At 40.5% G+C, this 20,811-nt stretch overlaps 1 protein-coding gene across 4 annotated transcripts in view; it reads right to left on the bottom strand.

The window, feature by feature from the left end:
* The window catches only part of RPTOR (regulatory associated protein of MTOR complex 1), a 262,877-nt gene that overhangs the window by 158,884 nt on the left and 83,182 nt on the right, over positions 1-20,811 (bottom strand). For all 4 annotated transcript variants that reach the window (XM_055090448.1, XM_055090449.1, XM_028499286.1 and 1 more), the window contains exon 4: positions 10,279-10,425. In XM_055090448.1, coding sequence (XP_054946423.1) covers positions 10,279-10,425 — 147 coding nt within the window. The remainder of the gene's footprint in view (positions 1-10,278; positions 10,426-20,811) is intronic.

The raw sequence follows: 20,811 nt of genomic DNA, 5'->3' as shown, positions 1-20,811 counted from the left end.
GGCCTCTCCCGTTGCAGAGCACAGGCTCCGGACACGCAGGCTCAGCGGCCATAGCTCACGGGTCCAGCCGCTCCTCGGCATGTGGGATCTTCCCGGACCGGGGCACGAACCCGTGTCCCCTGAATCGGCAGGCGGACTCTCAACCACTGTGCCACCAGGGAAGCCCTATTTTAAAGCCATTTAGTTGTTAGCAATCATTTTCTAAAATGCTCTAGAATCATTCTATAACTCAGTAAAGATGATTAATTAGAAATTATAACCAAATTTCTCCACTATTACTCTTACATAACTAAAAAAAAGGAGATACTAAAAAATTCTGCAATCCTTTACATCAAGAAGAGAATTTCCATTGGGGGCTACTGTGAATAATGCCGCTGTGAACATCTGTGTACAGGTTTTTGTGTGGACACATGTTTTCAAGTCTCCTGGGTATAAACATAGGAGTGGAACTGCTGGGTCATCTGCAGCTCCAAGTTTAACATTTGAGGAACTGCCAGACTGTTTTCCAAGGTGGCTGCACCATTTTACCTTCCCACTAGCACTGTGTGAGGGTTCAAATTCCTCTACATCCTGGCCAGGACGTGTAATTATCTATCTTTTTTATTCTACCCATCCTAGTGGATGTGAAGTGCACCTCAGTGTAGTTTTGATTTGTTTCCCTAGTGACTGATGATGTCCTTTTCTTACCTTATTGTGCTGGCTAGAACTGCCGGTACTATGTTGAGTAAGAATGGTGAGAATGGACAGCCTTGCCTTGTTCCCGACCTTACGGGGAAAACGTGGTCTCTTACCATTAAGGATGATGACAGCTGTAGGTTTACAGATGTTCTTTATCAAGCTGAAGAAGCTCCCTTCTAGCCCTCATTTGCTAAGAGTTGGTGTGTTAGGTTTTTTTTAATCATGAAAGGGTGTTGGATTTTGTCAAAAGCTTTTTTGTGTCAACTGATATGATCATATGATTGTTCTTCTTTAGTCTGTTGCTATGATGGATTACATTAATTGATTTTTTTGACTATTAAGCCAGACTTGCATACCTGGAATAAATCTCACTCAGTCGTAGAACATAATTCTTTTTATGGATTGCTAGAACTGATTTGCTATTATTTTGTTGAGGCCTTTTGCATCTAAGTTTGTGAGAGATAGAGGTCTGCAGCTTTTTTTCTTTTCTTTTGTAATGTGTATCCATTTTGGCATCAGGGTAATAATGACCTCATAAAATGAATTGGGAAGTGTTTCCTCCCTGTTCTATTTTCTGGAAAAGACTGTAAAACTGGTGTTAATTCTTTAAATATTTGGTAGAATTCTCTAGTGAAACTAGCTGAGTCTGGAGATTTCCTTTCAGGAACTTTTAAATTACAAATTTAATTTCTTGACTACTCACATTATCTATTTCATCTTGGGTGGATTTGGTAGTTTGTGGTTTTAGAGGAATTGGTCCATTTCTTTGAAGTTGTCAAATTTATGAATGTAAAGTTGTTCATGTTATTCCCTTATTATTCTTTCAATGGCTGTACGATCCTGAATCTTCTCCTTCTATATTTGTTAGTCTTGCTAGAGATTTATCCATTTTATTGATTATTCCTGAGAATCAGCTTTTTGTTTCATGGATTTTTCCTTTTCTGTTTTACATTTCAATGATTTCTGTTCTTATCATCATTTTCTTTCTTCTGATTGTTTTGCGGTTATTTTGCTCTCCTTTTCTAGTTTCTTGAGGTAGTGCTATGGTCTGAATGTTTGTGTTCCCCCAAAATTCACATGTTGAAATCCTAACCCTCAAAGGTGATAGTACTAGAAGGTGGGGCCTTTGGGTGGTGATTAATGCATGAGGGTGAAGCCCTCCTGAATGGGATTAGTGTCCTTACAAAAGCAGCCTGAGAGCTCTCTGTCCCCTTCTACCATGTGAGGACACAGTGAGAAGGCCTGGCCATGAACTAGGAAAAGGGCCCTCACCTGATCAAGCTGCACTGTGATCTTGGACTGTCCAGCCTCCAAAACTGAGAGAAATAACTTTCTGTCGTTTAGAAGCTACCCAGTCTGTAGTATTTTGTTACAGTAGCCCAAATTGATTAATACAGGGAGGAACTTATAATTTGACACTTTTCCTATTTTCTAGCATAAGGATCTAGTGCTATAAATTTCCCTTTCAATTGCTTTAGCTGCATCTTTTTTTTTTTTTTTTTTAATTTTTGGCTGCGTTGGGTCTTCGTTAGTGCGTGTGGGCTTTCTCTAGTTGCGGTGAGCAGGGGCTGCTCTTTGTTGCGGTGCGCGGGCTTCTCACTGCGGTGGCTTCTCTTGTTGCAGAGCATGGGCTCTAGAGCACAGGCTCAGTAGTTGTGGCACAAGGGCTTAGTTGCTCCGCGGCATGTGGGATCTTCCCGCACCAGGGATCAAACCCATGTCCCCTGCAATGGCAAGTGAATTCTTTTTTTTTTTTTTTTTTTTTTTTGCAGTGTGCGGGCCTCTCACTGTTGTGGCTTCTCCCGTTGCAGAGCATAGGCTCCGGACGCGCAGGCTCAGCAGCCATGGCTCAGAGGCCCAGCCGCTCCACGGCATGTGGGATCTTCCCGGATCGGGGCACGAACCCGTGTCCCCTGCATCGGCAGGTGGACTCTCAAACACTGCACCACCAGGGAAGCCCCAAGCGAATTCTTAACCACTGCACCACCAGGGAAGTCCTAGCTGCATCTTATCAGGACTGACATGTCGTACATTCATTTTCGTTTTTTTTTTCTGTTTATTTTTTAATTGAAGTATAGTTGATATACAACGTCGTATTCATTTCTGCTATACAGCAAAGTGATTCAGTTATACATATATATACATTTTTTTCTTATATTCTTTTTGACTATGGTTTATCATAGGATATTGAATATAGTTCCCTGTGCTATACAGTAGGACCTTGTTGTTTATCCATTCTATATATAATAGCTTACATCTGCTAACCCCAACCTCCTACTCCATCCCTCCCCCTCCCCGCCTCCCTTAGCAACCACAAGTCTGTTCTGTATGTCCATGAGTCTGTTTCTGTTTCGTAGATAGGTTCATTTGTGTCATATTTTAGATTCCACATATAAGTGACATCATACGGTATTTATCTTTCTCTTTCTGACTTAGCTCACTTAGTATGGTAATCTCTAGTTGCATCTATGTTGCTGCAAATGGCATTATCTCCTTCATTTTTATGGCTGAGTAGTATTCCATTGTATGTATATACCACATCTTCTTTTTTTTTGCGGTACGCGGGCCTCTCACTGCTGCGGCCTCTCCCGTTGCGGAGCACAGGCTCCGGATGCGCAGGCTCAGTGGCCATGGCTCACGGGCCTAGCCACTCCACGGCATGTGGGATCTTCCCAGACCGGGGCATGAACCCGTGTCCCCTGCATCAGTAGGCGGACTCTCAACCACTGCGCCACCAGGAAAGACCTACCAAATCTTCTTTATCCATTCATCTGTCTATGGACATTTAGGTTGCTTCCATGCCTTGGCTATTGTGAATAGTGCTGCTATGAACATAGGGGTACATATATCTTTTTGAATTATAGTTTTTCTGGATATATACCCAGGAGTGGAACTGCTGGATCATATGGTAATTCTATTTTTAGTTTTCTGATGTACATTCATTTTCATTCAGTTAATGTATTTTCTTTAATTTCCCTTGAGACTTCTAACCCATCAATTATGTGTTCATTTTTTTTTTCTGAGATTTTTCTGTTGCCTTTTTATTGCTGACTTCTAGTTCATTCTACGATGGTCAAAGAACACACTTGTGTGGTTTCAGTTATTTAAAATATGTTGAGGTTTGCTTTATGACCCAGGATATGATATAGCTTGATGGATGCTCTATGGACACTTGTGTATTTTGCTGCTGCTATTGGTTGGAGTGTTCAGTTACTGTCAATTAGATCTTTATGATTGACATTCAACAGATATAACTGTTTCATCTTCAAAAAAAGATAGCTTAATTTCCTTTTTCCCAGTCTGTATACCTTCTGTTTTCTTCCCTTGCCATATTGCAAAAGTCTTACTGTATATCGTTGAGGAGAACTAGTGAGAACTAATATCTTTTCCTTGCTTCTGACCCCAGTGTTTAAAAAAACCACTTACCTTCTTGTCCCTCCCCTCAAGTGGGCTGGTAACTTCCCACCTTCCCTTATCTCCATGCATGGCTCTGTGATCACCCAGTTTAGTGCTGCCATTTTTCTGGTTGCCACCAGAAACACCATGGTCTGTGCTACCACAGATCCTTTGCGAGAGAACATCGGGCCATTACCTCCATAGCCTCTAGCTGATGGAGGAGAGGTCCTCCTGTGATAGCAAGCAGGACCATGCAGATGGGTCCTGCTGGGAACCACAGTACCCTCACGATATCCCATGGTGTTGGTAATATCTGTGGTCCAGAACATTAAGCAATTTCTGGCATATTTTAAAATAGACAAAATTAGAACAAAAAATTAAATTCTAAGACTTAACTCGAAGAAGCTCCCAGTTTTATGATGGCTGAAAATAGTATACTATATTCATGGATTTGGGTGAATAATTTTTACTTTGTTTCTTTTTACATTTCATACAAATCAACCAAAGATTAAACATATTCAGTGAATCATAGACACATCTAAGGAAGACAACTAAAGGTTATTCAAATGTACAGTTATTTATGAGACCAAATCCATAAATAATTACTAAGCAACTACTTCATATGAAGCATCCTTGATAGGTTTACATAATAGACTTAAATACAGCTGACAACGCCAATAGAAGAGATACTGTAAGACAATACATAATTAATTGTCAAATTAATTGCATAAAAATTTGCCATATGAGGTCAGCTGAGAAAGATTTCAGGCTCAGGGAAGTAGAATTTTAGTTATACCCTGAAAGTTGACTGTATTAATGATACAATTTGCTTGTCTGTGGATTTCATTTAATCTACAGATAAGAGGTGAGAGTTCCTGAATTTTTTTTTTTTTTTTTTTTTTGCGGTACGCGGGCCTCTCACTGTTGTGGCCTCTCCCGTTGCGGAGCACAGGCTCTGGACACGCAGGCCCAGCGGCCATGGCTCACGGGCTCAGCCGCTCCGCGGCATGTGGGATCTTCCCGGACCGGGGCTCGAACCCATGGCCCCTGCATCGGCAGGCGGACTCTCAACCACTGCACCACCAGGGAAGCCCACATTTGACATTTTTTGAAGAAACCTGAAGATTTTGATGTTAGTCATTTTTGTTACAATTAGTTTAAACACTTGCCATAAAATTTAGCCACAGTGATGAATACATGAGAATAATGTGTCATAAATATCAAGTCGAATACGGGATTTCAAATGGAAAATAGGGTGGTTAAGTCACTGCGAATTCAGTGATGCTGCAGGACCAAGCCTGTAGCTGTGAAAATGAGTATCTGCTGGACAAGGTCCTGAGCTGCTGGATGCTACTGCTGGAGCCAGCAGGAGTGGGTCACACAAGGAAGTTTACAGAACGTCAGATCAAAACATGACACGCGGAACTGCCCTGGCGGTCCAGTGGTTAAGACTCCGTGCTTCCACTGCAGGGGGCATGGGTTCAATCCCTGGTCAGGGGACTAAGAACCTGCACGCCGTGCGGCACGGCCAAAAAAAAAAAAAAAAAAAAAAAACCAAAAAAACAAAACAAAACATGATTCACTTGGAGGCATCATGAGAAAAGCCTTGCCAAGTGCAAACAGGCAGTAAGAGGAGAGAATGATGCCACCAGAGTGATGGCCTGAACCTCAATAACAGACTCCTCCAGACATGTCAACCATCCTTGGGGGAAGACATCGTCCCACCACCACTGTGGCTGCCACCGAGAAACTATCTGGGCTCCCATCCCACACCCACGAGGATGATCATGCTGAGGATCAAGTCTTACTGGGATACAGCTCAGCCCCATCAGTCTCTGTAAAAGAAAGGCAATCCTGTTCCTACCACCACACATCAACTCACCTCCCTGCCTCCACAGAAAGAGAGGAAAAGGCCGAGATTTGACCCCTGCCTCATTGCTGTCTTCAGTGAAGAGAACAATCATAACTGCCCGTGGGAAATATCCAATGGAAGTAGAACTAATGCATAAAACTTAATAAAGACTATTTCAAAGAGAATCCACTGAAGATTTAGTCTCCTCTTCTAGTTACAAAGATTTTATATCCAAGATAAAAGTTGTTGCAAAAAAAAAAAAAGAAATCTGAAGTCTCTTTTTCTTTTTCTCTCTCAACATATATACTGTGTACTGTGGATATAAATACTCCTTCTCTGGCTTTTATCATGAATTCTTGGTTATGGTTACAACAAGGCCACCTTCTCATCTATCGCAAGAAGTAAGGGTGATATAGTTTAGTGAAAACAGCCTAAAATTCCATACCCAAACTGTCCATAATGCATGTGGACAAAATGAAGACAATGACACATGCAATATAGCTGACACTCACTGTCAGTCCAATACTCATCCCAACTCCACTCCCTTTTGCCACCCCCCCGCCCCCCACCAACTATGAGGGGCGGGGCACATCGCATATGACCCAGCTTTAGCTAATGAGATATAAGGAGAAGTCTGCACTTGCTTTCCTAATAAGAGAGACAAATGTGATAGCTCTGCCCTGTCCCCACCTCATCCAGGCTCAACATGGAAGAATGTACTGTAACCATCAAGATAAAACATCAGAGTGGAAAGATTAAAAACAGCCTGGGTCCCTAATGGTACTACTGAATAATTAAATAATTTGCCTCAGAGATCTTAGTGAAAATGACAAACTGTTACTTGTTTAGAAAGCAACAGTGAGATTTTTCATTACTTTCACCTAAAAGCAGTCCAAATGCAAACAAAGCCTGAGAAAAATTACTCCCATACATCAGTTCTTAGGTTGTTATTTGAGGATTTGCCCTAGCAGAACAAAGGAGAAAACTGAGAAAGAGACAGAGGTGGGATCTAGAAAACAGTGGATGCTTCCAGGAAAGTGATAAGGAGAAATCCCAGGATGACAGCTTTGGAGCAGGCCCGTTGAGAAGAGCCGATTGAAGCAGGCAGTGGAGAGCTGGGAAAGAAGAAACTTTGGGAAGGGGCATATTCTGAGATTCAATACTACTCTTGCAAATTTAGGAACTGAGGAAATGTTAAAGATCTAATTCAATAAGAAAAGAGAAAATCTTCAAGAAAATCAAAGAAACAAAAGCTGTTATAAAAATGGAAAGCATAGCACCCTATTTAGCCATTCAATGAACAATATTTACATGGTCATAATAAGGGAGTTGAAGTTTAATATTTGTCATTTTTTAGAATCAACTCATACACAAAGCATGGGGACTTAATTATGGTCAGAGACTAGAGAATAATCATAAAAGTGCAGATGACAGAAGTTAGAAAGGTCCAGAGGTAAAAGAAAGCCCAAGGAAGCTAAGAACCTAAAGCCAGAGGATAGTACTGATTAATGACGAAACTAGAAATAAAAACGTCAGGGTATTATTTCAAATTGCAAAGGTTACAAAGTATAGGGAATCCAAATGCAGTGACACAACTAAATTGCAGTGGGGAAACAGGAGGGGGCAGTTAGTGACTCACCCTCTTCAATTTCTCTTTAGAATTCACAATTTAATACAAACAACAAATATGACTTAAAACTATGTAACATGTCTCTTTACTATCAAAGTTCTATATAATTTCTCCAATTCTTTAAATAGAATTTACTAATGGCAACTCTGATTTTGGTTTATACAGTAGCAGAAAGCCCAATAACCTAAAACTTAGGAATCAAGCAGTAGTGGTATAAGCATATTATTTACATTTATAGAGATACTCATAGAGGAACTAGAAATATAAACAGTTAAAATAGGTTCCCTATAGTAGCAGAGTCTTGGCCAAGGAGGTGTGGGCCAGGGCATATTTCATTCATTATAAACCCTTGGTACTATTTAATTTTTAAAATCATGGCATATACTAATTTAGTAAAAATAAAAATATTTATCTTAAAAAGAATGGAAAGCAGAGAGAACTGAAGACTTTCCTTAGTTTTCAAATTACAAAGCAATATGACACAAGGAAAAACGTAGAGACCATTACTGAGGGACAGATATGCATTTTTCCTGGCTATGATAAAGTTTCAATTGTGTGCAGTAATTTATGCCACGCTTTCATGGAGGCATCTTCTACTTCACCTGCAGTATTCCTTTGAGATGGAAGTCCAAGAATATGAAAGCTGATAATCCTCTCTTAAAATTTATGTCACTCATATTTGTGTTAATGTTTATGACTTGGAGGCTTTCTGGTCCAGGTGACTATTTTCTTGCATTATATTTAATCATTTTTACCCTCTTTATTTTTTAAACTCTGGCACAAACCATTTTACCCACCAGTTTCTTTCAGTTTCATGTTATCATCTACCCAATAAAAGTGTTAAAATGTATCATAAATTTACAAAGAATCTGGCCAACTGTAGACAGGGAAAGAATTTTTTAAAAGAATAAACCTAAGAGGCCACACAGGTTTGCTGTTTCTATAGCAGATAAAAAAATGACTAACATGAACATTAAGATATTAGCTGGGAGCCAATTTTATCATTTTAATTTCCGCTGTTGATGCAAGAGACCAGCTGAACAACAGCCAATAATAGTAAGTGTAATGGAAAACCGTAAGACTTATCTGCACTGTAATTAAGAAAAGAATGAAGATAAATGTCAGAGCTAATTATAAAACATATGGTATAACTTTGCATTGCCATCTATTTACCACTTCAGATAACATATTTTTCATTTATTCTCCTCCATGAGGAATTAGTCAATTAAACATTTCCCTCCTCACCCCAAAAAGATGCATGGAAAACTTTTTTGTCACATTCAATGAAATGAACAGTTTCTTAGGCTGATTAATCCTTGGCAACATACAGAGAACATTTACAGAACCGACAGAGCAGATACTCCAAGTGCTAGAGCGTAAGAGGGAAATGCTTGTCTTCTGCTGAGAAGGGTGGGAGAGGGGCTATATTTAACATGTTTTAATTAACAAAGGCTGATGTATTGGTCTTTCCTTAACCACCCTGAAGCTCATAAGTTGGGGATAAATATCAGGATGGATTCTTCGGCATTTTTATTTACACATTTTAAATGGAAAACAAAAAAAATGTTTTTTCAATATTTATTACTTGATGCAAGGAAAAGCAATTACCGCTTGGTGCTTTGAATTTTTAGCACTCATAAGATAACCTATCCCTTGGATAAATTTAGATGAAATGCCTAAAAGCAAGGTAAAAATTTAATGATATAAAACTTGACCTTTCCCTTCTCTTATTCTAGAATGCAAATAATAATAATAATAACAATAACAACTTGTGGCACTGGGATAAAGGGTAATTTATCAGTCACTCTGGTGCAAAGTTCTGCATAAGGGCTTAATTTATAAATATTTTAATTTATAAAATATTTATAAATTAACTGTATGACATGTTAAGTTCTCCCAAGTAGAATTTCAAATTTTATTGCTGATTATTTCAGCAATATCCTCTGATGAAATGTGAAAAACATAACAATACATTAAAATTGGATAGACCCAAAAAGGCTTGAGGAAACATGTACTCAGTGCCATTTCTGTCCCTGAATTGCGAATTTCCTGCACTGCAACCAGTTGGAATTCATGACCCCCTGGAGGCTGCAGAATATTTTATTCTCACTCTTGTGCAGGCCACAGGATGGAGGCCTCTTAACTGAAAGTGCCTCTTCAATTTCTCTTTAGAATTCACTGTTTAATTCAAACATCAAATATTAATTAAAACAACCAAGTAAAATGTTTCTTCAAGATCAGAGCACTACACAGGCTCTCCAGTTCTTTAAATGGAAGGCACCAACAGCAGCTGTAGCTGTTTTGTTTTCTGTATTTAGCGTAGTAGGGGTTTTTTCCAACACAAAAGACAAAAAAGTGAGGGCAATAACTAAGATGCGAGTGGAACTGAAGACTGTGCCCAGACACGGGTCCATTCCTCCGAAAATAAATGTGTCTGCTTTATTTTCACATTTATCTTGAAGGCAGAGCCCACTGAAGCACAATTCAACTCTATTAATTTTATCACTTAATTAAAATTTGGATTAAAAATGACGCTGGGTAAAACGAGATGTAAAAATAAGCCCAAGAGCTTGTCCTGAGTCCTTTCCAAGTTCTTTGTCATGGACCCCACCACCTTGCCCTGAGCACTCTGAGCCTGCCCCACCCAAAGAAACAAAACCACAGCTCCAGGCCAATAGTCCCCCATGCCCACCCCCACCCCCCAGTGTGTTCAGGGCCTCACCTCCAGCTCCTGCTCCCTCTGCAGGGCGAACTGCTTGAAGGACTTGACAATGAGACCAGCGTTGGAGCAGTCGTAGACGAATATGGAGGGGCTGCCCATCCATGTCTGCAGGTCGTATATAGACAGAGGGATGTACTGAGTGTAGTTCTGGAAAAGAAAACAGTGCATGTTTGTGACTCACACCTAGCGAACTCTGCCTGCTCACCAGCACCTGCACCTCCAAGAGGGTCCCATGCACGGGGCCCGCTGCACAGAGCGTTCCTGAGCTGCCGTCTCTACCACTGTGAACAGCAGCAAACTAACCTCCCCACCATCTGCCCACACGCTGTTTCATCAGGTAGAACCGGGCGGTGGCACAGTTCAACCCCGAGCTCCTCTCCTCCCCTGTTCAGCTCTCGCTGCCCCCTGGGAGCGCACTCACTCCACTGAGGGATTTCCCTCCACGTGTCCCACCACGGGGCCTTCACACCCACCCTTCCTCTCCCACCCGCCTGCAGCCAAACCACAGCTTTCTCTTATAAATCCCAAGGCTACGCATGCTACTTCACACCATTCCTGCTCACCATTTACTCCGTAACTTCTCTGGGCTTATACAGCAGAACACGCTCCTCGACTATAAAGAAGATGAGCTCGGAAAAGTTGATCGGGTACTCAAATGTGCATGTTTTCCCTGTTGCCTCTTTAATTTCAGAGCTACCCATAAGCACTTTATCCTCTAGATGATTTAGATCACATTGAAGGAGTACAAATAGATTTGGCTCTGTAATTTTTTTTTCAAATCACAGAACAATAACATATTAGCATGAATCTGCTAAGTGAAATATTTTTCTGGACACACTGTACTCTTCAGTACTTGAAAACACTCCAGCTATTACTGGTAAACATAGAGAGGAATGGTCCTCATCTCACCAGAGAAATGACGAAAATCCTCACTCAAAGGTAACATTTTTAAGCAATTCTTCTGCATAGAACGCCATCACTTATTTATCCTTCCTCAGGCACCAATAGTTTAAGTAGTGACACTCTAGCAGAAATCAATTCTGTGCACTTACAGTAAAGGTGACTGTGTTTCCTCAAAGCTAAGCCACAAACACTGCCTCTGGTATTGCCAAGAGGATTGTTTCTAATGCAAAGGGGAAAAGGAACAGAAGACAGAAAGACCAAACCAGGCCTGGAGAAGACTGTCATCAAGGTGGTGGCGGCAGAGGCCTTCTTGATATGCACACACGTCACCAGATGCAAGTCCCATCCCGGATGGGGGAGGATGTGCCGACAGCACAGGTGTGGTGGGGCTGCAGACATCTCTATCACAAGGGGACCACCCTCTGCTTTCGCTGTGCCATTTCACCTTGCTAAACTGCCATCACCTGGTGTCTTGTTCTTCGTCACTGCACGAGTAAGAGAACACTTGGATATGCTCTCTCTATGTAAACTCTCACAGAAGGATTCTAAAGACGGCAGTTCTTCCCTAATGAATCTATAAAGGCAGTGCCCAATCAAAATACCATCAGGGGTTTCCTTAATGGAATCTGACAAGCTGATTCTAAAGTTAATGCTGAAGAGAAAGGTATAAGAATAGCACACACACAAAAAAAATTGTAAAGAAGGACTAATGAGTGGGGACTCACACTAGCAGATATTAAATACACTATAAATCTATGGTAATTACAGGATGGTACTGGGGAAGGCAAGACAAACAAATCAACAGGAGGGAAAGCCCAGAAACAGAGCCACATATATAATAACTGTAATGAAGGTGGCATTTTAACTCAGTGAAGAAAGAATGAACAATTCAACAAGTGATACTTGTAAAATCCAACTAACCATTCAATATTGCCATCTGAGATTCCACACACAATCAGGTCAGATTTTAAAAATAAATACAAAAGCAGAATAAAAGATTTTAAAATTTATTTTGGTGTAAGAAAGACCTTCTTAAACATATAGAATCTAGAAACGTTAAAGAAAAATAGAGCAACGTAAAAATTATATAATTCTGATAAAAACACATACTCGTGACAAGCAATTTAAGAATAAAGTAGGTACAACATATGCGACATAGGCTTTTATTTTTTTATTTTTTATTTTTTTTGCTGTACGCGGGCCTCTCACTGCTGTGGCCTCCCGCGTTGCGGAGCACAGGCCCCGGACGCACAGGCTCAGTGGCCATGGCTCACGGGCCCAGCCGCTCTGCGGCACACGGGATCCTCCTGGACCGGGGCACGAACCCGTATCTCCTGCATCGGCAGGCGGACTCTCAACCACTGCGCCACCAGGGAAGCCCTGACATAGGCTTTATATTTAGAATGTGTGTGTGTATATAAGCTTCTGCTGCAGATCAACAAAGACAAAACAACAAAAACAATATACAATAGGCAAAAGCTTCACACGGGAAATTCACAGAAGAAACATGAATGATCAACAACTATGATAGTTTCACGCTCTCGATTAATCATGGAAATGCAAATTACAATGAGAATCATCCATCTACCTATCTTCATCCAGCAAACTGGAAAGAAATTTTACGTATGAATAATACCCCATGCCGACCACAATGTTCAACAGGGTGCTGGCTTATCGTTGGTGCGAGTATAAATTGAGGAAGCTATTTTTGGAAGGCAATTTAGGTGGTTCTTAAAATTTTTACTGTGCCTACCTTTGACTTCTAGGTGTCTATCCTATAGAAATACTTGCATTTGTATACAGAAATGTACATACAAGGATGTATAATACTTTCACCGGTAAAAACCTGTAAGCTGTCTACATGCTACTGTGGAAAAGACTGCCAGTCTAACACCTATTTTTCCCCTCTTCAGCCTCAATGCAAGTTTAGCTGAGCACAGTTCCCAGTTTCCTTTGCAGCTAAGTCTGATCTTGCAGCCCAATTCTGGCCAATGGGACATGATCAGAAATGTGTCTAAATTATAAGTGCCGCCCTCTTTCCCTTCCCAGGAGGAAATGTGAACATGGCAGAGGACATAAGCAGGGGGACAACAGAGCTGTGTGATGGAAGGGGCCTGGGCCCCATGTCATGATGATGCCACAGCAGTCCCAGACGGCCCACAGGGACTATCACAGACAATCTTGGATCCTAATATATCCAATATGAAGGGATCATTAAGCAAAGGGGGCCCATACACGCACGTTATGGAACACCGTGCAAGGTTATTTATATGCACTGACATGGAGAGATGTCAGAGGCTTGTCATGATTTTAAAAATGCAAGTCTTAGAATCTCACATATAATATCCTGTTTTGTGTGTAAAGCACCACATGCCCAGCACTTAAGCTGCATGAAATGAGGACTCAGCAGAAATGTGCTGAGTGAAAGGTCCTATAAATGGTGCTGAAAGAAGAATACAGGACTGCTAAGGGCTGCTTTCTCTGACTGGGGAGGTGACAGGGGTGTGGGGTGGTAAGAAAGTGTCATATCTATTTCTTTTAAAACTTCTGTTCTCTTGGAACCTTTTAGAATAGAAATTACTTGTATTTTTTTAAAAGACAAAATGCACACAACTATTAAAAGGAGGGAGGAAAAGGGTAAGTTCCAGGGTTCACTATAACATACTTTACGTTCGGTCAGTGTTTCATGATGAGCAGGTATTACATGTTATCTGCACAAGTAAAAAGGCTTCAGCACATGCTGCATTGGACAGAGCAGGACACAAGTCAGCGCCTCCCCGGGCCCAGCAGGGAAGAGCACTCCTCTCCGGCCCTCTGCCCAGCAGCCTCCCTCCCCTTGTTCACCTGCAGCCCCCACTGCTACGGGGGAGAAAAGGGACAAAAGGAACCCTTTAATTGGGCAGGGACACCCTTACACTGAGAGGAGAAAGGATTTTAGCACCAGCCTGGGAAATCATCACATTTTTATACGCCAGCCACACTCTGCCATTTATCTGCTTCCCACAAGGTTCTAGCTCAGTGAGAAGCGGCCGAATATGGCTGGGGCAGTTCTGACCCCATTCCTGCCACCACGTCATCCAAGTGACTGCTGGGAAAGGGCGATGCTGTCATCTTTGCTGCCTTCTAGGTACAGCCCCAGAAGGCCCCTAAGGCAGCAAAGCAGCACGCAATAAAATATATTTTAACTGTGTTTTGAGGTCTGGCCTTTTGAACTGAAATGTAATTTTTACACTTCCCCCAAATCAAAAGTTACTTTCTAAATTTCTGAGATACAAAGGTAATAAATGGCGACTCATTAAAATAATAAAGCACTAATCCATCAGGAAACTCGTTAAGGGTTTTCCCTTTCATTCCCTGTGCCACTGGCTGCCACGGAAATGGTTCAAGTGGAGTTGTCAGCCACCCAGTCCCACTGGAGAGCAGAAGCACCTCCATTTTCTAATGCTTGTCCAAGGGGCAGCATGCAAGGAGCTTTCGGAATTGGTCTTTAGCCTCATGATTTTTAGTTGTGAGAGGGTCTGGCACCTTATACCGTCCACAGGGATGCTCAGCCACAGAAAATGGCTTGGACTCACACCTCCACACAGATGGGCTGCATGGTGGGTGGCAGCCTCTGAGCAGCAAGGGCCTCTGTGGCTGAAGTGGAGACACCCCGGCACTGTGGACGTTTGAGGCTGGTCAGTCAGTGTGGGGCTCATCCTGGGCACTGCATCAGGCTTGGCAGCAGCCCTGCCAACAGCACTCCCCCCTCTCTGCCCAGTTGTGACAACCAAAAAGGTCTCTGGACACTGCCAAATGTACCCTGAGGGGGAACCTCCCCTGGTGAGAACAAATGCCTTTGAGGAGAGATGATTTCATTTAAAGCAGTAGCTGTATATCTGTAGTTCAGTAAGCCCATGAAACTTGGAAGTCTGTTTTCCTTAGGGATACAAAATCAACTCTATTAAACCATATTAAGGAAAATGGCCTTTGAGAACGAATCCTTATTAGAACACGAGCAGGTGGATCTCATTTCCCATCTCAGAAGGATCCTGGGGAGTTTGTCAAGCTTCGGGCCAGAATCACGGTCCTGCAAACCTGCAAAGGGAGGCCTGCAGGATGACAGCCCTGGTGCTGCAGTGAGTGAACAGGAGAACAGAAACAACACCTGAAGTGCAACTGTTTCCACCCCGTGCAATTATCCCTGTGTCTTCTAGGCTGAACCAACCTACACAAGCTGGAGAAGTCGAAGTCCCCCACGCACTGAAGGCTGCCAGAAACACTCCACAGCCTTTCAGGCAATGGTTTGGTTTCTCCCCCCACCAAAAACTATGAGCACAGAGAATTCCTAATCAAAGTCTCTTTCCTTTCTCTTGAAAAAACATATTCAAGGCCATGTTTTCATTTCAAACAAAGAAATAGAAATAGGTTTTAGATAATTTATTCATTACACTCCACTTTATCGGTCAGGTTATATTAAACATCAAAAAAAAAAGCCACATGTTTCATCAGACTGTCATCACAGCTGAGTCAACCACAGAGGCAGCCAAGCACTGAGCCCTGGGACAGGAGCTCGGAGGAAGGGCACTTTGTTCTCCAGGTAAAGCCGGCCACCTCCTAAGAAGCAACTCTCCATCTCCGAGCAGATTCTAAGTTCAGACAGTCCGACTCCCGATGGTTCAACTTATGAGTTTTTGACTTTACATGGTGCAAAGCGACACGCATTCAGTAGAAACCATACTTTGAATGTTGTTCTTTCCCAGGCTAGCGATATGCGGTCCGCTCCTCTCCCATGATGCTGGGAAGTGGCAGCGAGCACAGCCCCCAGTCAGCCCGAAATCACGAGGGTGAACAATTGATACACTTACAACCATCCTGGACCCAGACAACTGTTCTGTTTTTCACTGTCAGTACAGTATTCAATAAAAATTACATGAGACAGTCAATACTTTAATATAAAATAGTCTCTGTGTTAGATGATTCCACCCAACTGCAGGCTAATGTAAATGTTCTGAGCATGTTTGAGGTAGGCGAGGCTCAGCTATGATGTTTGGTAGGTTAGGTGTAGCACAGGTGTTTTCAGCTTTTGGTATTTTCAACTATGATGGGTTTATGGGGCATAATCCCACTGTAAGTTGAGGAAGGTCTGTACATCTTCTGCCAAAGAGCTCAGAATGTGAGTCAGAAGTCTTAGCCATAGTAAAATGGCATCCTCCTAAGGGCTTTTCGGTAAAGCCCCCAAGGATGCACGCTTCCTCTGACCTCATAGACAGGAACCACAGGCATATCTGGATGTGTCATCCTGGCTTTCCCTGGACAGTAAGGGCGTCTGCATACAGCTGTCCTCCAAGGAGAGCAGAGGAGCATGGGTAAGCAGAAGATTCATCTTCCTTCTGAAGGAACCGGTATTGGGAGGTGATGGCCCAGAGATGTTAGGTATGGGGCTATGGTACTTGTGAACCAAACACTGCAGGGTTTAAGTCACAAACAAACTCCTAGTCCCTTAAAATCCTTAAGGCTGAAGGTTTATTGGCTTTGTTGATACTTTCTCTGCCTTTCCTTTACTACAGTTCAATAATTGTTTACCTTATGAGTAATGCTAAATAAATGTTATTTAAATAATAGAATTTATTGGTTTGGAAAAACTGCACATCACTATCAAATAGATGCCTCTTATTCTGATTTAGTATATAGTTCATTACTGAGTCTGTTGAAAGATGGATCATAAAGGTTTTTAAATGTGCTATTATCAAAAAGATGTATTTGTGATTTTTTAAAAGCAATATTTGTGCCAGACCACATTTAACATTCGTTGTAATTGTTACTTTATCCATATTGAGAATACAGCAGTTGTCCCCCTCTCCAAAAAAGGCTGTTAATTTTATTGTAAACTTGACCTTTCTAGCATTTTTGTGTTTGCCTGCAATAGCTGAAGACCATCAGTAAAAATTCTCTTTCTTCAGGAGAAGTGATGGAAAACTTGGGTTATCTCTTTATAAGAGCTTTAAAGTTTTTAAAAAATATTGTTTTCTTGATGTTGAGACATAAAACCTTAGACCATATCTTAACTGACTTCTCAGATATTTGAAAACCAGATTTATGGAGGAAGAATTCTCTAATGAGAGTGCATCAGAACGGCCTAGAGGGCTCGTTAAAACGCAGATATCTGGGCCCCTCCCCAGAATAGGCTTCCATAAATCTTGGGTGGGGTCTGGTAATCTGCACGTGTTATAAATTTCAAGAATACTGCTGCTACTGGTCTGGGACCTGTTCTTTGAGAACCCCTGGTGCAGACAGTGCAAATGTTGATGGAAACAGAGAACATTCACTTTCCAGTTTTGGTGTCAACTGTACTTCCTATGCATCATGAAGAACACTTCCCTTTTTCCATCTATGATTTAACACTTTACATATAGTGATCAGGAAACACTTTGATGATAAGATGATACTTAAATAAAAATATCCATTCATCTATGAGTCAACATGTAAGAAGGTTTTTAACTGTGAATTCAATCTCTTTGATTGATCTAGGGCTATTCAGATTTTCTATTTCATTTTGGGTCGCTTTCAGAAAGCTGTATTTTAAAAGGCATTTTCCATCTAATTTAAGTTATTAAATGTATTGGTATAACACTATTAACATTCCCTATCTTTTCAATGTCTATAGGATATATGGTGATATCCCCTCTTTCATTCCTAAATGTGAATTGTATCTTCTTTTTTCTTGCTACCTAGGCAAAGACTTGTTAATTTTACAGATGTTTTCCAAAAACCAAGTTTTAGCTGTTAACTTTCTCTACCACCTGTTCTCCATTTTACTGATTTGCGCTCTTTATTACTTCTTCCTTCTGCTTCCTTTGAGTTTAGGTTGCTCAACATTTCCTAGTTTCCTAAGGTAGATATTTAGATTTTTATTTTAAGCTTTTCTTCCCTTCTGTATAAGGATTTAATAAAGCTATACATTTTTATATAAGCACTGCTTTAGCTGTATCCTACAAATTTTAACAAGTCATCTTTTCATTATTGTTTAGTTTGAATTATTTTTATTATCCCTTGTGATACCTTTTTTCATACATGTGTCATTTAATTTCCAAATATTTGAGGATTTTCCAGCTAGCCTACAATTTCAGATTCTGTGGCCGGAGAATAGACTCTGAATGATTTCAATCCTTCAAACTTTATTATAACATTTCTGTGACCCAGCACAGGCCTTTCTTGGTGAGTGGTCCATCTGCCCGGGACAATGTGCGTTCTGTGGGTGTTGGGTGCAGTGTTCTGTTAACTGAGTCAGAGTGATTGATAGTCTTTTATAATAGTAACTGATTTTTTTTATTAGAAAAATATAATATACCATGACTGGAGTTTTCCTTGGAGAAAGTTTTTAATTATAAATTTTATCTTCAATTTTAACACCAGTTTTAACCTATCAATAACTGCCAGATGGTTACTCAAATATCCAACTAGGATTATGGATGTGTTTCTTTCTCTCATTGGCCCTCGTAATCTTGCTTTATGTATCTTTAACTCTCCTGTTAGCCGTCTACACATTCAGGGTAGTAATGTTTTCCTGATGACCTGACTTGTCTGTCATTGTGAAATGTCTCTCTTCATCTGTGACAAAACTCCTTGTCTTGAAGTCTATTTTCTAATTAGTAATATGTCCACTCCAGCTCTCTTTCAACTAGTATTTCATGATATACCTTTTTACATTCAACTTTTATGTGTCTTTGTATTTAAAGTGCATCTCTTGCTGACAGCACAAAGTTTGATTATGCTTTTTATCCAGTCTGATATAAACTCATGAAAAAAACAAAGAATGGGGCACATTTTAGAGGATAACTGGTCTGCACTCTCCAAAAAGTCAGTGCCCACTCTTCAGAGAATGGAAACACAAGTAACAGAATGGGAGGAAATATTTTAAAAACGAATTTCTGATAAAGGACTTGTACCCGAATATTAAAAGAACTCTCAAAACTGAGTAAGAAAACAAATAACCCTATTTAAAAGTGGGCAAAAGATATAGAAACCCCACCAAAGAAAATACATAGATGGCAAATAAGCATATGAAAAGATGCTCAACATCTATGTCATTAAGGAATCGCAAATTAAAATGCGATACCACTATGCACCTAATTAGAATGGCTAAAATCCAAGACATGAGCAACAACAAATGCTGAGGACGATGTGGAGCAACAGGAACTCCCATTCGCTGCTGGTGGGAATGCAACTGACAGAGCCACTTTGGAACAGAGTTTGGTAATTTCTTAGAAAACTAAACATACCAGCTGGTCTAGCAATGGCTCTCTTAGGTATTTACCCAAATGAGAAGAAATCATGTCTATACAAAAATCTGCACAAAAGTTTAGAACGCCATTATTCACAATTGCCAAAAACTGGAAGCAACCAAGATGTCCTTCACTAGTGGAATGTTTTTCAGCGGTAAAAAGAAAATGAGCTATTTAGCCATGAAAAGACATGAAGAAACCTTGAATGCATAAGCCTAATTGAAAAAAAGGCCAGTTTTAAAACACTATATACTATATGATTCTAACTATATGACACTCTGGAAAAGGTAAAACTATAGAGACAGTAAAAATATCAGTGGTTGCCAAGGGTTGGGGAGGACAGGCAGAGAGGGAGATATAGGTGGAGCACAGGATTTTTAGGGCAGTGAAACTATCCAGTATACTATAATGGTGGATACATGACATTATGTATTTGGCAAAACCCACAGAACTGTACAAAATGAAGACTAAACCCTAGTATAAACTATGGACTCTAGTTAGTAATAATGTATCAATACTGGATCATCAATTGTAACAAATATACCACACCAAGGCAAGATGTAGGCCAGGTTGGGAGTGAGAATACAACTGACCCTTGAACAACACGCGTTTCAACTACGCAGCTCTACTTATAAGCAGATTTTTTTCCACTAAATACATACAGGACTATATGATCCTCAGTGGGTTTGATCTGGGGATTTGGAACTGTGAATATGATGGGCCAACTAAGTGACTTGAGCATCCACAGATTTTGGTATCTGCAGTGGGTCCCGGAACCATTCCCTCGTGGAGACCAAGGGACGACTATATGTGGAAATTCTGTACTTTTTAATTTTTCTAAAAACTAAAACTGCTGTAAAAAAAAATAATGCTTATTTTTTTTAAAAAAAGACTGACATGTAACTATGACGACTTACTACAAGAAAACAATAAAATAACCTCACTAAAAAAATGTCAATGTCAATAAAGAAAAAAAAGGCAAAGAGCAATCTCTTTTTCTATATATTCGAGGAGCCTGAGAAAGATGACTAACAGTTCAATGCAATGCACGAACCTGGGCTGGATCCTGAATGCAAAACCAAATCAACAAACATAAAATGCTTACTAAAATAAAATAAAATAAAATGCTTACTAACACACATTTTTGAGGCAGTGGGAAATTTTGATTATGGATTTTGTATTAAACGATATTATAGAGTCGATGTTAAATTTCTTGAGCAATTTAAGGGTATTATGGTTATGTACTAAAATGTCCTTGTTTTTAGTGTCCTGATATCTGTAACTTTCAAATGGCTAAGGTAAAAAATATTTATCTATACAAAGATATAAAGCAAATGTGGCAAAGTGTTAACTGATGAATATAGGT

This window comes from Physeter macrocephalus, chromosome 14 (genome assembly GCF_002837175.3).
Source record: "Physeter macrocephalus isolate SW-GA chromosome 14, ASM283717v5, whole genome shotgun sequence".
NCBI lineage: Eukaryota > Metazoa > Chordata > Mammalia > Artiodactyla > Physeteridae > Physeter > Physeter macrocephalus.
This window is presented reverse-complemented; position numbering and strand designations above follow the sequence as displayed.